The 17,973-nt window shown below is 46.9% G+C and overlaps 1 protein-coding gene across 10 annotated transcripts in view; it reads left to right on the top strand.

The window, feature by feature from the left end:
• Positions 1–17,973, top strand: part of Sif (guanine nucleotide exchange factor still life) — a 309,147-nt gene that overhangs the window by 261,656 nt on the left and 29,518 nt on the right. For 8 of the 10 annotated variants that reach the window (XM_077684357.1, XM_077684363.1, XM_077684364.1 and 5 more), the window contains 7 exons: positions 597–781; positions 1,208–1,304; positions 1,444–1,608; positions 2,172–2,352; positions 2,952–3,215; positions 3,755–3,885; positions 5,196–5,453. In XM_077684357.1, coding sequence (XP_077540483.1) covers positions 597–781; positions 1,208–1,304; positions 1,444–1,608; positions 2,172–2,352; positions 2,952–3,215; positions 3,755–3,885; positions 5,196–5,453 — 1,281 coding nt within the window. The remainder of the gene's footprint in view (positions 1–596; positions 782–1,207; positions 1,305–1,443; positions 1,609–2,171; positions 2,353–2,951; positions 3,216–3,754; positions 3,886–5,195; positions 5,454–17,973) is intronic. The other 2 variants (XM_077684359.1, XM_077684366.1) reach the window with 1 other exon arrangement.

A 17,973-nucleotide genomic window follows, 5' to 3' on the forward strand; every position in this document is an offset into this window, starting at 1 on the left:
CGGGATGCGAATTGTCTTTCGTGTGGCGCTTGTTATTTACAATGCATTTACTGCACCTCAAAATCATTTAAAAATCAGAGTGCATCAGCACGCACGCCCGATGATGCTCATCACACAGGCAATAGACAACTTGCACCCTCTTGCTTTACACCCTCGGCATCGTTCACGGCGTGGAGATGTGAGATGTTTTATTGCACAATATCGCCGAATTGTCGCCGACGCTGCCAGTTTGCATCGTGCCACGCGATCGTTCGCTCTTTTTAGCCTTTACAACCCCTGTTGCGTTGAAATAGAAATACAACCCCTGTTGCGTTGACTCCGTAGGTGAGCTTTGCCGCGTTACGTGTTCGCGTGCAGTGAAGCACGCTTGGGGGTTTTGGGGCAGCATCGCCGGGAAGCCTGGACAATGAGCCTGGGCAATGAGCCTGGCACGTTTGACTCTATCGAATTCTTTACTATTACTCACTCATAAAAATGTTTTGAATCGAGAGACCCATAAAATATCCCTTATTACGCTCACATGTTGTTACTCGCTCAGGGTCCACTGACCACATGATCCGGTGTCGTCGTCTTCTTTCCCTTCCCCGTTCCCGCAGAACCTGCTCACGCATGTGTCGAAGGCGACCAAGGCTACGCTTAACAAGCTGGGCGTGTTCACGGTGTCCTCGTTCCACGCCTACATCTGCGCGCGCAGCCCCTCGCTGCTCACAAACCTGCTCTCGGGCCGGGGCGCCACCAAGCGGAGGTCGCGCGCACAACTCTCTAGGTCCAACAGCTCTAAGTGCGTACTGCCTCTCTCGCACTCTCTGTCTTTCTTCTTTTCACCACCGCCCGTCCCCTCGTAGTAGGAAATTAAGTTTAGCCGGCAGGAGCAACCAATTATAGTAGGCGGCATAAATACAGCTACGTCTGGGAAATTTATTTTTGAGAAACTGTTAACAACTGGTATTATATTAAAGACACATGAAATATTCTTTGCAGCTGTTCAATCCTGTTGTTACTTGGTCGTTATCAGTGATATCATGGCTGTAGCGATAGGGGCTGGGTATTGGAATTTTTATTGCATTTTGTGTATGATATACGAATTTTAATCGTGTTTAATAGCAGTGGGGCAACATTGTGCTAAGCAAAAGTGTTTACTGCATGCACATTTATCATAGTGATAGTGCTTCTCGGGTTGGTACTTATGCTTGCACCTTTGTTCCAGAAGACTTCTAAGCATGCCTTCATCGTCACTGCAAAGCAGCTTAGACCTGCCTGCCTTAGGAGAAAAAAGTGTCAAGATCAACTTGCCAGATAATCAAGTAAGATAATCAGAACTACATCCTCGATTCATTCATTCTCTGCGAGCACTCTTGCATTCTGCCTATACGCAGTGCATCTGATTCCTTCTTCCTGATCCGTTTTTTCACTGTTCTCGCACGCTTCTGTTCTCCTCCCCAGGCGGTTATAGTGGGAGTCAGGGACAACATGACCGTCGAAGAAGTGCTCTGGGTGGCCTGCAGCCGAAGGCAGTTGTCGCCCAACGACCATTTCCTGCGATTCCGCAGGAGGAAAGACTTGGACGACTGTTACGTCGCGGCACGCACCGAAATCTTTGACAACTTGGTGAGCATCGTCGGCCAGTTTGCGTGTCCTGTATGTCAGCGACTGCGCACACCTTGCAGATGATGCTAGCGCAGTGAGAGTGCCGTAGAACTCAGTGGTTTGTGATTTTAAGTGGTGCAGTGTTGGGTAGTCGGTCAGGCGTTTATGTGCATTGCTGCGCAAGCTAATACGAAAAAGACTATAATAGTGGAAGCAGGAAAGTAGACAGAGAGGTGCAATGATCTCGGTGGCCGTTGAAGTAATGTCTGCTGCTCTGTTTTTTGAGCTGTGATTGCGAGTTGATTAAATGTGCCCGTTACAACTTAAGTAATTGAGGTTAGGGTGTAAATTCATAATGTTCGTGAGAGCTCAGTAAATGTAAGTAAAGGATATTTTAAACATTATCCGTTGCCAAAGATGGAATCATTTGTTGATTGTTTTCCTGCGTCATACTTTAACTTTTATGTGACTTGTTGTTATTGCTTGGCCCACATGATAGTTTTTTGTATACTGGGATGCACTCGATGTTTTCTTTTTGCCACGAATCACCACACTCGCGAAATCTGCATACTTTGTTTTCGCAGAGCTTTGAGAGCTTGGAAGTCTGTGCCAAAGTGCTTTATCAAGTGGGGCTTTCTCGGAGCTCACTCGACCAGTTGTTCGGCTTCAGCGTAGAAGCTGAGCTGGTCGAGAACACAGACCACCAGGACGAACTCTGTGTCTACGTCAGCAGGGTGGAGGAAGGCAGCCTAGCACACCAGCAGGGTGAGTCGCTGTACGCTCATGTATTTTTCACACACTCTTCAGTATGCCTTAGAACTGGCTGTTTGCAATGCCCACATTTCCCTAAAACGTCCCATCAGTGAGATTGCAGTGATGACAAGGCAATTTTTATTTCATCATGGGTCTCTTTGAACGTTGGGAAAGCATGTGGTCTTAGCGATAAATCATCATTGGGCATTTTCATATTTCCTACCTTTGCTGCACACGACTCTTTAGTTGAGCCCGCGTCAGCCTCCCCTCTGGCGATCAACCGAGAAATAACTGCCATGAGAGGAATGTTTCTATCAATACAATGGTCTTCGCCATTAAAAATATCCGTGTCTATAAATTTTGACACGCTAAAGAATGTAGTGTGTACCGGCCCTTGGTGGCCTGTCACGTATCAATAAATCTGTCAGTTCACTATGGTGAGCGCCAGAGCCAATGAAGTAGCACCGTGTATCTTTACAGGTTCAATGTGGAATTTAACTCACACGTATAGGCAGTGCTCTCTCTTGGCGGAATTCTCTGTTGATCCAACCCTGAGATCGAGCCAATCCGATGATGATGATGATGGCGCGGTTTCTCTCATAATCATGCAGGGCTGATGAAGGGCGACGAGATCATGGTGATCAACGGCGCCATCGTTAGTGACCTGGACATGATGTACATCGAGTGCGTGCTGCAGGAGGAGCTGTCGCTGTGCATGATGATGCGCTCGTCGCGCACCGAGCCGCCGGACCTGGCGAGCGCCATGCGCACTACGGACGACTACATCGAGTCCCTCGTCTGTCCCCCGCCGCCCAGCGACAACGTGCTCAGCGACGAGATGATCGGCAAGCTCATCGTGCCCTCACCAATATGGGGTGGGCGTCCTTTTCTCACTTTTGGCTCTCTTACCCCATGCGTTCAAGGTATTTTAATTTTTCGAGTGTAAGGCCATCATTCTCGGTGTACCTGAAACCTATCACTCTTACATGCTATAAGACTATCACAGAGTACAGGAGCATCAAAAGCACAATGCTGAAGCACTTTGGGTCTCTACCCTGCCAATTTTAATACCCTTATGTGTCCACAAATTTGCCTTGCAGCTGCTACAACAGCAGTGCTTTGTGGCAGCATTTTTAGCGGAACCAATGGAACTACGAAGGATTCTTTTGTAAAGGGTCTCCAAGGCTGTCAAGGGCTAGTTTCATTAAATCTTTACTAACACCACTCTTCTTACTTTCAATGTCCATGCCATTGCGGTGAAACTGACACCACAGATAGTTCCATTTGGCTTTGACGCATGACTGCGGGTCTTTGGCTTGGCTTGGCTCTTCCCACATCTAATAGGGTGACTGCACGTTCGGCACCGATTAAACTGATTACAAGTAATTGATAAGCCGTTGTCATGTTTCCACAGGGTCTCAGGAGCGGTCTCCGGACACCTCGGGCCGCCCTACGCCGTCGCCGGTACCGCCACAAGACCAATCCGGTCTCTCTTGCGACCAGATAGAAAGCCTGCTCAAGGTCATTGAGGATTCCTGCAAAAAGGTATACAGCTTCTTTGCAATCAAAAGATTAGCGTTGCTGTGGGTGTACGCGGTTAAAAGGCAATTTGGAATGAAGTATTATGTTGGTGCAATGAGCACGGGGAACCTTGCCAGCGAAAACTGTTTGCAGCTAAATTTGATGGAACTTATAGCCTTAGAAATGACTAGCTGGCTATTACTCGTGGTTGTAAAGATTTTCACTGGTGCGAATTGCCATATGATGCTCTTATTTAGTGACGAGCTCAGCGGAGATTCATCAATAACAAACAGGCAAAACTTCAAGAATAATGGGCCACGAAGTGCAAAGAGAGCTGACATCTGCGCTGAGGTTGAAATGTTTTGGTGCCAATTTCTAATGCTGGACAAAGCGCAAGAGTTTCAGCAAATACAATGTGATACATCATGATAACACTGCGGAAGTTTTACTTAGCACTGACACTGAACAGTGAACAGAGTGAAACACAGTGAAAATGAACTTTTTTAAGCCGTAGTTGAAACCTAAACCTCAGGACAAGTCTAGAACGAAGTTAAGGTGAGTTGGATAAAGTAAAGGCGGCAGAGGCTAACATAACAGCATTTTTATAATCAAAGAATGTGTGTAAGTGTGAACGAGGGAAAATCTTTTACGGGCTGGAGATGTAAGCCTCACTGCAAACAATAATCGGCTGGGATTTGAATCATGTTATTCTGTGGCAGTACACGTGGTACCAGCAGCGTGTAATCCATCGGAGAGGGAATTTTTATTTGACGTTGAGTGCCGACAGAGATATTGATTTAACCCAGAGTTTTGATGAAAACTTTTATTTCTCTGTAAGTACCAACAGGATTTCGATTTTACCTTGATTGTCGACTGCGGTTTTGATTTGACCCCGCATGCCTACCAGGATTTTGATTTTAGCCTTATTGTCGGCTGGCTTTTTGATTTAGCCCTGAGCGCTGCCCAACATTTTGACTTAACCAGGTGTGTTGACCAGGACTTGGATTTGACCCAGAGTGCCAACCAGAATTTTGATTTTACCTTGACTGTAGACCGGGGTTTGGATTTTGACCCCGCGTGTCTACCCTGATATTGATGCGACGATAAGAACCAACCGCGATTTTGATTCCCCTTGAGTGTCGACGGGAGATCTGATTTGGTCCTCAGTACCGACCAGCATTTTGATTTGACACCGCGCGCCTACAAGCATTTAACTTGACTCTGATTATACCAACCAGAATGTCGATTTGACCCTGAGCGTCCACCGGTGTTTTTAATCGACCCCATGTGCGGATCAGGATTTTGACTTGACCATTGAGGGCCTGCTGGCGCAGACTGCGGAACAAGTGACCGAGTACTGCCGTGTGCCCGTGGAGCGGAGGCGATCCAGCCTGGCGGGTGGGCTTCCCTCGGTCGCGGCGGCGGCAGCCGCCGCAGCAGCCCAACAACAGCAGGCCGTGCCGACACAGCCACTGGTATCGGCGGCTGTCGCCGGCGCCTCAGTGGGTCAAACGAGCAAGCATATGTCTGACGTGGAGAGGCTGCGCAAGGTTATACTCGAGCTCGTCGACACCGAGAGGACGTACGTCAAGGTAGGTGCACCTGACTTCAGCTTCGGCGATTAGAACGGCATGGAAGGTCGCACCATTACTGCCTATAGCAGCGGTATTCTCCCTTACATTGGACGTCATCACATTTCAAGCGATTGGAAACAACTGAGTTGTGTCTTTTGCAGTGGTTGGTTGAGGTGCACCGAATCTTATGATTGCCTGGAAAGTTCGTAGCGTTTAACACGGGTGTAAGCATTTAGTGGGGCGTGCCTGCAGAAATCATTGCTGCGGTTTCTTGCCCGAGCGTGCCCCAATGAGGGGTGAATTCGTTTTCCGCTCTGCTGTTTGCGACAACACATATTGACGTAGGTTGCAAATTTAATTAAAACAGATTTATTCTCTCCCGGAAAAATATGTATCCGCTGTGAAAGGACGAGCATGAGAAGTTCGTATGTAGCTGATTACGGCGGATTCCCCACTCTGTTCTAAAGTCCCATCTAAATAGATTTTTATTGAGACTACACTGAGCTGAATTTTTTGAAGCCTTATCTATGGCCGCATCGTGCAGTTTAACTGACGTATTCTGGTAATTGAATTTTTAGCAGAATCCTCTGTAATGGGTGCCGAAAGAGGCAACAACATGCTGTTCGCTGCCTTTGCGCCAACTACAGCAATGGCATCGCACTGGTATTGCAATTGGTCTTCATCCTACGTCGACGGTCAAAATTTTGATCTTTAGTGCCTAATACTGACTTTTCGTCTCTTTATTCACTGGTTGTACACGTTAAGCATGCTTTGAGGCCTAATACTGACTTTTTGTTGGCACACAGGTTGTACAGGTAAGCATGCTTGCAATCTGCTAAACTTAGCTTCAATTTAGTGCCAAACAACCTGCGTGCCGCCACTGCCAACATCACCTAGTGGGAAGGGGATGGCTCGAAAGAAGCGGCACTTTGTAAGATAGTTTTCTCATTTAAAAATGGGCGTAATTAGTTGAAGGAACTGAGAAAATGGTCAGCGCATTCTAGACTTGAATGTCGTGAAGCAATTATACAATGTTTGCAGCTTACTTAGGTTTCCCATTGACCCTAAAGAAACGTCTATTCAGAGACAACCAAATGCCCATATGCAAGCCCACCAAAGTGGAGTGTTACATGGTGTGTTGTAAATGGGACACTAGCCCACGCTGTTTCATTGGTGTAAGGTGAACTTAACATTTGAGCTTGTGACATTGGGATAAGGTAGGCACAAAAACTAAGGTAGACTAGGAGACAAAGCTGAATGGTTCTTGCTTATGCGAGAAAAAATATGGGACGCAGGGTAAGGCAAAGGTAGGACATGTGCAATCGTCTATTCTGAAGTTATTAGTTTCCACGCTTTTCTTTGCTTGTGTACCTAGCTACAACATGGATTCACAAACTTCTAAGCAGCAAAGATTGTAACTAAGTCTGCAAGCAGTGATGCACACGTGATGTATTGATAGCTTGGCAGAACAAGCCTTTTGTTTAGCCCTATTCAGAATGGCACACCCTTGCTTCATATCATTCAATATAAGGTGCTTGAAGGACATTTTTCTTGGTTCTATTACGGGTATCAACTTTTTTATCTGAAGTAATAATGAAGTTTTTAAAAAGGGGCCAGTGCTTTGTGTGTGCAATTTGATCGTAGAGCTACTGAATTCATTAATCATTTAGCTGAAAGCACTAAAGCTGACTAGGCGATACCTTTAACGAAATAACCGTGAAAGATAGCATTAACTGTTATGGAAACGGCTGCTAGCTCAATTGTCATTGTTTACCTTTCACTGCCGAAAAGTCAGTACCAGTTAAAAAAGAGCCTTTTATAATCTGGTTCAATTGGGTTTACTGGTTCACACTGACAGATCGCGTAATACAAATTTTTTTAGTGCTTCCAACTTCTTGTTATCTTAGCTGAGATATATGACTGATGACTTCGAGATTTGACGTGGCTTGGTCTGGTAGCAATGACATTGGGAAATATCAGCTGAATGTCAAGAATAAACATTTGGGGTTCAATCCGGATTGCCAGTTGTAATGCATGTATGTTATGCAGTATGTCTTAAACTTTAGGATGTATTTTGCAATTGACATTATAGATGAGAAGGGCCTCATCTTTCAATACAGAAAAGCGTCTGCAGCTCAGTTATTGCTTTAGTCGAAAACTAAGTTTTGTGCAAAGTTCTCCTCTTTGTTATGTTTTTGGGTGTGCCTGTTTGAGTTGTACGATATCAAAACATACAGATCAGTATGTACCCATAAATGCAGTAGCGTGTATTGCTTTTAAATAAGGCACAGGAAATAGCTCCAGTTTCAATCTTGGAATTTGTTTTTCGCAAACTGGGTAATGCCAGAATTACAAGGGAGTTCAATGTAAAGACTTATAAAAAACGAGTTTTTCACGTAAACGATAAATTAAATGAGCCTGTAAAAAGGTAGTTAACAACTTGCTTGGCATCTGGTATCTAAGAACATTAGCCGAATATTTTGTGCCCAAGCACCTACTAAATATCCGTTGGACGTCCAACGCACTTAAAGGGACGCAGAAAAGCTTTGTGAAGGTGGCAATAAAATGCGTTCATGTGGTAGAACACATAACGAGGGATTTTTGAGCCAAGTGTGAGTCACATACGTTTTACGGATAATTTGTAAACAATTTTTGAAGATAGCCTTTCTCAGCCGACGAGCGCGACGCCACAGCGAGCCGATCGCTGCTGACGCAAGGGCGATCGCGGCTGACGCAACGGCGAGCCACCCCCCTGATTCGCCCAATCGCCGGTGAGGTCGGCCGCCGGCAACGTCACTGCCATAGGCTTTCGGCTGCTCTTCCTCCTTCCTGCGCGATCCCGAGGCAAAGGCGGGCCCGCAGCGACTGACGCGTGCCTAGGCGCAGGAATGTAGCTAGCACAGAACGGAAGTCGAGCGTCGAGATGTCACATGGCTATTCCCAGTGTTTCCAGCTGGTTTGAAAGAAGCAGAGAGGGAGGAGGAATTGATCGGCAAGGGGGGAGAGGTGCACTTAATTGCTTCTCGCGCAGCTAATACGGAATGTGGATCAATAATTCCAACGGCATTGCATCGCTATATTGGTGCTACGCGACAATACAGGCCTTTTGTAACTTACAAAAGGCTTTTCTGGGTCCCTTTAAATTCAGGCTGTAATGGACATTCATAGGATGAGGGTTTGAGAGTTCATGGGCATCTTTTCTACGTCCACTGGATGTCCGATTGTAGCACTCGTACACCACATCATATGGCAAGTATTAGATGCCCCGTGAATGTATTTTGGATGTTCCGTTTAATTTCATGTGTGTCCTGCACACATTCTTTATAGCTTAGGCTTGACAGAGTGGGCTGAAGAAATTCAAATGCTTATTTCTGTTATTAATGGCAAAACAATCAAAACAAGGAATACCGAAGGGGTTGCGCTTATGTCATACAAAACATATTTGCGCTATGTTACGACATATATTCCTCTATATTGAGGCGAGCACGTTCTTTCTATGAATAGTAAACTACACGTAACAACCCCACTGCTGGGCCGAGTACACCAAAAAAAGTCTGTGCCACCGGTACCCTGCGACGACGACAACACTGTTGATGCCCCCTCTTCCCAAGGAGACGATGCCACGATCGTGGGTGAAGGAGAAGACGTCGCTGAGATGACTGACGCGGACGAGGAAGGCTTTAAGCTGGTGAGCCACCGTAAAAACCGTACCGTCGGGATACCTGTGATCGTGTCCCCGACTAAAAGCGACCACGACCTCAGGAAGGTGAACCCCATCACCCTGTTCTCAGAGTTTCAATCTCTCCTGGGAAAGGCTCCGATTCGGAGTAGATTCACTGCTCAAGGTGCCCTGCTTCTTGACGTAGCCACGGAGAACGATGTGAATGCTTTGCTGCGATGTGACCGAATCAGTGGAATTACAGTGTCTGCCCGCCTACCTCACTCGTACGTGAAGAACACGTGCATCATCAAAGGTGTGCCCAAGTGGTACACGGAGGAGGACCTTTTGAGCTATCTCAAGCCTCAAGGGGTACTGCATGTGAGAAGGATTATGCGTCGGACTAGCTCCTCGGGAGATAACTGGAAAACGACCCCATCTGATGCCGTAGTGTTGTCGTTCGCTCCAAACACTGAACGGCCGAACGTGATTAACCTCGGGTTTACAAGGCACGCAACGGCCGATTACACGGATACCCCTCCACGTTGCTTCAAGTGTCAACGCTTTGGGCACGTCGCGAAATTCTGCAAAGGAGAGCAACGCTGCAAACGGTGTGGTGGCCCGCATGACTTTCAGCAATGCAAGGAAAACTTTGCCTGCGCCAACTGCGGCGGCGATCACCCTGCAAGTTTCAGCGGGTGCCCGTTTCGCGTTAGCGCACTACACAGGAGGAAGGCTTTCATTGAGGGACCCAAATCACCTCCACCGCCACCAGACAGTGACAGTTTTCCGGTCCTGCTTCCACAGGAGTCCTTAAAGGCGACAAAAAGCACGGAACCTAGCACCAGCGCTGCACAACCAGAGCCACCAGATTCCTGCACCACTCCTACAGTTCCACGCGGACGCGATCAGTACGCCAACGTCTTGAGGGAGCGTCGTGCCCCTTCAAGGGAAGTCAAGGTGGACGACTATTCAAAAGTTGTACGAGCCCTTTTTACAGCCCTCCGGTCCCACCTTGCTTCCATGACACCAAGCTTCTTCAAAACCATTCTGGAGACCATGCTGAACCTGGAACCTGTCATTTTGGGGTTTACTGCGACGCTCCTACCACAGTTTAATGCCCCTTCGGAGCATCATGGCCTCTAATTCAAGATCCTTTCGGGATGAAGTCAAACGCGCCACCATACTCCAATGGAATGCAAGAGGCCTCAAGCCCCGTTTTTCGGACTTTAAACAGTTTGTGTTTATAAACAATTTCCCCATCATCGTCATTTGCGAACCGAACGCCACGGACGCGTTCAGGCTCTCTGGATATGAAGCATTTGCGTCACCAACTAGTGATGCTTCTAGTAAAGTTCTGGTGTTCGTCCGACGGGAACTAACATATAACCTCCATTCTGTGGAACCTCATGACAGCAACCAATACATTTGCCTCACAGTGAAGAGGAAAAGTGTCTCGTTCACACTCATAGGAGTTTATTTATCTCCTTCAGGTCGCTTCGATTCCAGCAGATTAGACAAAATCATCAGAGACACCCCTGGTCCTTGGGTCCTTATGGGGGACTTTAATGCCCACCATATGCTCTGGGGAAGCCGCAGAAATGATCCAAGAGGTCGAAAACTGGTTTCACTGGCGTCCCGTCATGAGCTTTGCGGTGTCAACGATGGCAGCCCAACATTTCTTCGCGGTACGACGTATAGTAGCTGTCTGGATTTGGCTTTTGTCTCGAGAAGTCTCATTGACAGCATTCAATGGTTCACAGACATGGAAACCCGTGGAAGTGACCACCTTCCAACATACCTGAGGATCGAGGGCTTTGATGGTTTTCTTCCTGGGAAAACCATTCGACGAATAGACTGGAAGAGGTTTAAATCTCGCATGGAAGATCTCTGCTGCGAAGGGCTCTCCTCGACTTTTGAAAGTGCCGTAACCACCACTGCGCAAGATTCCATGCGTTCTTTCCGGGTGCATCCCAAGCTTACAGAATTTGACGAAGTGCTAGAACATCTCAGAGCTATTCGTCGTCGTGCAGAACGAAGATACAGGCGCACTAAGTCTATTGATGACCTTCGGGAGGCCCGACGTACACAGAAAAAAATTCAACGTCGCATCGTACAAGTACAATCACAGCGCTGGAAATCGTTCTGCGAGAAACTAGATCCCCGGAAACCTCTATCAAACATCTGGAACACTGTCAGGGGCCTTCGAACAACAACACAGCAACGTCGGCCTTTCAGTGCTTTGGCGCTTCATCAGAAACGCCGAGAGGTCGACGTAGCGGAGGACTTTTGCTTAAGAATCGCCAATGGTCCAGCTTCGACCAGCCAAGCGGACATACGCGTCGTCCCCGTATCACGCGACTCCTGCATGGACGTCCCATTTTCAATGGAAGAGCTCGATGCGGCGTTACATCTGTGCCGAAGTAGATCTTCACCAGGACCAGACGGAGTGACGTACGCCGCCCTGCGTCACCTCGGCCAAGAAGCCCGTCACACACTTTTGTATCGGCTGAACCAGTCATGGCAAGATGGTTTGGTCCCTGAGGATTGGAAGGCTAACCGCCTGGTCCCAGTTCTTAAAGCAGGCAAGTCTCCCCTTGACCCGGCATCATATCGTCCTATAGCCCTTGCAAGCTGCATTGGAAAATTAATGGAAAGGATGGTTTTAGGTCGTTTGGAATGGTACCTTGAGCACCGTAAAATTTACCCCCATGCTATGGCTGGATTCCGACGCGGACGTTCATCCATCGACAACGTAATTGACCTTATCACATCGGTAGAGCACAACAAATCACTCAAACGTTTGACAGCCGCTTTGTTTCTAGACATAAAAGGAGCGTACGATAACGTAATACATGACACCGTTCTGGGCGGCCTACAAGATGCAGGAGTCGGTGGACGGACATTTAGATGGATCCAAAGCTTCCTATCAGGAAGACATTTTTTCGTTGAGACTTCAGATGGCCCAACATCACAGCACTTTGTTTCTCGTGGAGTCCCGCAAGGAAGTGTGCTTAGCCCTACATTGTTTAACCTCACGTTGATAGGACTCACTACCGCATTACCAACCAACGTCCACCTCTCTATCTATGCTGATGACATCTGCATTTGGGCATCAGGAGTTTCACGCCCTCAGATTCGCGCCCGACTTCAGAAAGCCGCAACGCTAACATCTTTGTTCCTGCGTCGAAAAGGCCTGGAAATATCTCCGGAGAAATGTGCACTGGTTGCTTTCACCCGCAAAAAAATGTCGCAGTATAAGATTTCTTTAAATGGACAACATATTCCTTACGTCAAAAGTCACCGTTTTCTGGGGGTTATCGTGGACCGGGATTTATCATGGACTCCTCAAGTTTCATACCTGAAAAAAAGGCTAACTGCAGTGGTCCAGCTATTCAAGTTTCTGGCCGGAAAGACGTGGGGGGTCTCCGTGCACTCAATGTTACGCCTGTACGATGCCCTGTTTCTCGGTGTTTTGCGTTACAGCCTGCCTGTATTAACCAACACATGTAAAACCAACCTACAGGCAATTCAGGCCATACAGGCCCAGGGTCTTCGTACATGTCTCGGTCTCCCGCGTTGCGCCTCAACTGTGGCCACAATTTGCGTTGCAAGGGATCACCCGATCACAACCCACATGACAGTGGAGACACTGAGGGCACACATTAGGCAACTCACCCGGTTGCCCCATCACCACCTTGCATCCCTGCCTGCAACACGACCGCAGGCATCTTTTTGTAAGGTGGTTGCCGCTCACAGTGGGAGCTTGCCATCGAGCTATACACCTCCGTCTCGGCCCTCGTCGCCACTTTGGTGCCTGTCACAGCCACAACTGCACTTAAACATCCCGGGAATAAAAAAGAAAGCGGACCTTCCACCTAGCGGTCTTCAACAGCTCTCCCTACTCTTTCTACATGAGGCATACAGAGACCGGGTCCATGTCTACACGGATGGGTCGGTCACCACGTCCAGTTCTGCCGGCGCTGTTTTGATACCACAGAAGTCGACCGAAATTTATTTTAAGCTTTCAAACTCGACGACGTCAACCGCTTCTGAATTGGCAGCTATTCGGGAGGCCCTTCTACTCATCCAGCAGGAATCGCCAGAAAAATGGGTTGTGCTATGCGACTCGAGGTCCGCTCTTCAGTGCATTCAATCTGCCCTCCGCCGCGGCCCATACGAACAACTTGTGGCTGAAATCCGGTGCTTATATGACACATTAGTCAGGCATAGACATGATATCGTTTTCCAGTGGCTCCCAAGCCACTGCGGCATTACTGGGAACGAACAGGCGGATAGAGCGGCTCATGGCGCCCACACAAGTGCAAGATTGACCCACATCCCTCTATCACGCACTGATGCTGCAAGGTCGCTGCGGTCCATTGCCCGGGAAGTCACTCTCGCTAAGTGGAATACACCCGAGTTCTCTAACGCTCGTCTTTACTCGCTCGACCCAGATTTGCAGCGCCACCTACCTAATAACGTGGCACGCTCGGACGTCACCTTACTTTGTCGCCTGTGGCTAGGTGTTGCCTTCACCGGTGCTTACTCCTACACCATTGGAATGGCCAACAGCCCTGCTTGTGATGCGTGCGCCACCGACGAGACGATTGAACACCTTCTGTGCCATTGTGACCGCTTCGTAACGCCGAGGCAACAGCTCTCCACCACACTTCGCCGACTCGACGACCTCCCCTTTACAGCGCAGACAATTTTGTGCCATAGGCGCTGTCCGACACAGGCCGAAAAGGCTATAAAAGCCCTACTGCTCTTTTTGAAGGACACGGGCCTGTCTGAACGATTGTAGGGACATTACTATAGTGCAGTGCCCTTAGTTCGCCCATGTTATCAGTGGACCGTATTAGTTTTGTGCATTTTCTGGTTGTGTGCGTTGTTTGTACCGCCTTTATAGTTGCCTGGTCACGCCTTGTGTTTTTTCTACTTTTCTTTCTCTCATTTTCTCCTTTAATATGTACCGCTGTCCTTTCTTTCCCTTTCATTTCCCGTATCCCCTCCCCCCCGAGTAGGGTAGCCAACCGGACAGTATTCTGGTTAACCTCCCTACCTTTCCTGTACTATTCCTTCCTTCCTTCCTTCCAAAAAAAGTAGCATGTAGAAAGTCATACTTACTTTGCTCGATGTGGTACCGGTTCTCATTGCATTTATACCCTTCCGTAAGATGGGTAATCATTAGTGTTGGTGAGCTACTTGCAAAAAACAAAAAAAAATTGTGTTTACTTTATGATATTAAGGTGAATTTTTCAGTATACTGGTCCGCATGTTAACATACAAAATCTGTTTAATAGAAAAGCGGCGTTAGATTTTGTCGTTAATCTAGTACGTTATTTAGGGCATTGCTTTAAGCTTAGCGGAAATTTGGCTTCCACATTAGCGAAGGACATTCGCAAATGTACATTTTTGCTGGATGTTCACAGTACATGCGAGAATGTATATCATTGGACGTGCGGTGGACGTACGATGGACGTTCAACCTTGGCATTGGGTGTCTGGCTGTTCTTCGGGTGTCTCTTGGACGCCCGTTGTTTTGTGGGTGGGACCAACCTATTGAACTTGGAGGCACGTAGCACAAACTTTTTACCACAGCGTTAGTTAAAAAGTCCCTTCAGTGATGGTCCAATGAGCAAAACAAGTAAATATGTGCAAAGCCGAAAAAGCTTTTTTGTTCAGTAAAACAATAAATAAGCTTTAAGTTTTTTTGTGCATAAATCAAGCATAGGTAGATTTTGTTGTAAAATATTGCATTACAATTACGGACTGTTTAAAAAATTCTAAGGACAGAAAGCTTCCAATGAACTACGCAGTTACACAATCAACGTGGGACCAAAAATAACTGTATAAGTAAATGCGTGTTCCAATCGCACATTGGCTGCATGAAAAAGTACATATTCAGAATGACATCAGATCCTCTGCTCAGACGCCTAGAGATACACAATCAATTTTATGCAAATTAATTCATCATAGGTGCCGAGACTGAGTTGGCTCACACTTTATCAAGGATGAACGGCAAGAGTGCTGGGTTCTAATGCAAGATTACTAAACTTTAGTGGGTTACGATTCATGGAAATGCTTTGTGTTTGACCTGCAGCCTTTTGCCGCCAATAATAAAATTGGGATGACGCAATCAGCGCCAAGCACTGTGATGAGACCACCCCTTCATCACTTTGCAGGCTTTAATGTAGCGTTCTTTTCGACACAGTAATTTTACCGGAACTTCACGTTCGTTTTATCATCTATTCACATGGCACACCACTCTGAGATTCACCAAGTGTTGTTCCCCGCGATCAGTGCCATTTCTGTCGAAGCATGAGCACACACAACAAACACAGGCGCTGTACACTTTAGTTGTCCGTGCTTTGCACTACTTTGTTCCACGTGGCATGACAAAAAAGTACATGAAAACTCAACTCAGCACTACAGAACAGCAATGTGTGCCTTGAACAAGTAAAAAAACACAGGTCAGAGAACCACAACACAGACTGACCAGGGGGTGGTCATCTTCTCTTTGCTATGTACTATGCAGAGAATTGTCACAGCATGTAAGAGAACAAAAAGTAAATATCTAGGATTATAAAACAGAAATCCAAAATGGGAACTGTAAAGCTATAAGATACCGCCACAAATATAACGTCATAGAGAACGGCCGCCACAGAGTCACTAGAAGTTCCAGTGTCTTCAGGATGCTTTAGACCATCCCCCAACCTTAGTGGTATAGTTGTTTTGTGTTAAAATATTTTTATTGTTTTTCATTAGAATTCACTTTTTTATTCCTAATTGGGCATAAATTTCTAAAAAATGTTCTTAAAGCTGTTGTCTATATGCAAGCTGTTAGGTATGTTTCCTAACTTTCGAACCGCTGCTAAGGAGGTATCTCACTCAACGGACCGGTCATGTGTTCTTTGACCAGTGCGATCCACCTGAATACGTAAAAGCGCGTTCATTCGAACTCGAAAGGGACCATAAAATTGTTCGAATTAAGAGGAGTTCGAATTAGCGGGCGGGCGCCTGCATGAATGGACATCGCGCCACACTGCGCGGGCAGAACACAAAGAAGCCACCTCTGGACTTATTATCGCGAATTAGGCGCTACTAGACGTTTGTTGCGCACGCCACGTAATCGCAGGCTCAGACCAGCGATTGCGGAGTAAAGAAAACCTGCAACGGCATGCTCCGGAGCACTGGCGTCGGTGGTGCGGTGCACGTTGAGGAAGTGAAATAGCTGTCGCAGCAGCGTAGCGCGTGCGCCACGCTGATGGTTTTCGGTTCCATTGATTTGCATCTCTAGCAAATTTGGTTTGGTTTGCATTTGCAACATTATAATCCATCTAGGACGACTTATTCTGTGAGGATCGATAGAAACCAGGGGATCCCTGTTCGAATTAGCCGTTTTGGATACCGACGCGTCCGAATAAACGGGAGTTTTCCCCCATTGAAATATACAGGGGTAAGCTGGGACCAGGGCGTCAGTTCGAATTAACCGAGTTCGAATTAACGAGCTTTTGCTGCATTACTTTAAGCAAATACAGTGGGCAGAAGTTAAGTGTTTGCGCTTGACAGTGGCTGAACTGGGGAGTTATTCTAAATTTAAGATTCCTTTTTGGAAATTGTTGGGAATTGGGCATCATTAAGACGTCATTTCTTGTCTCCTAGTAACAGCCACTTCAGATTCATTTCTATTTTGTGGTTTGTAGACAATCCTCTGTAAGGACACGTGTCATCACATAGATGATGTATTGATAATTTCGAACAGCTATGAGCGGCGACTTGAAGGAACAAAGGAGCGCCTGTGTCTGACAGCGAACGGCGTGATAATGGCATGATGTGGTGGGAACTGTTCTTAGGTGTTTTTCGGCTCCTATAGTGCAGGGGCTCCTTGAGTGAAGACTGAAAAGTGAAGGTGGCACGAACGATGTGCTTTTTGCGGCTACCAGTCTCTGAGACAACGCTGAAAACAAACAAACAAGCAAGAAATTCTGTGCATGAACACCTAGCGTCTGTGTCGTTTCAGCAATAATTTGGAATGGTCATTTCCATTTGGGATTTTTAAGCCAGGGGGATTAGCAATACAACAAAAAACAGTACACAAGGCTTGCTTTTTATATAATCAAGATAGCCTTACATCAACTCACTTGTTTTCACATATGATGTGGAAAGGGTCCTGAGGAGACCTGGCCCGCTCAATGGCCTACGCAACCCGATGTTTTATCACATTGTCGCTTTACGTATGACATCGCACCGGAGTTTTCCAGTAAAACAGAACAGACAAACATAATCTTAAGATCTGTTTAAAGGAAAGAAAGATGAAGTCCCCTGGCCAGTAGCACAATGTATAGCAAGCTTTATACAAGAGACAGTACTACCGAAGTGCATCCTATATTTTTCACTCGCTGAGTTTAGAACACGAGACAAACAGCGCTCGACAGAGTTAGCCTCACCTGAGATGCGTCCCCATTAGTGTCCTAAGCCTGTCCATTCATCGCGCGACACGGATTGGGCGCGTCATCAGCTAGCGGCGACTCGTTTGAACAGGGATTCGCGTCTCTTCTCGATAACAAACACTTAGGCAGTATTGCGGGTCTCCGTGATTCTCCAAGGCGATTTGGAAGAATATATAAAATTATGGTAGCAGGACTATTTTCCCGCTTGCACAATGCCGTGGCCACCCACTCGTATTACCAAGGTGGCCAAACAGAACGACACGGATCACCTAAGTTGAAGACAAAGAGCGATAACGGAGAGTTTGGATGACATTTAAGCATATGGAGAGTTGTGACACTTGTTCCACAAAGGTCCGGTGTGGAAGACATATTGTAAGATCCCGTGAAATCATTTGTATACTGAAAACATTTTGATTATGCTGCCA

This window comes from Haemaphysalis longicornis, unplaced genomic scaffold (assembly GCF_048455015.1).
Source record: "Haemaphysalis longicornis isolate Haplotype H1 unplaced genomic scaffold, Haemaphysalis longicornis Haplotype H1 scaffold_9, whole genome shotgun sequence".
NCBI classification, from domain to species: Eukaryota; Metazoa; Arthropoda; class Arachnida; order Ixodida; family Ixodidae; genus Haemaphysalis; species Haemaphysalis longicornis.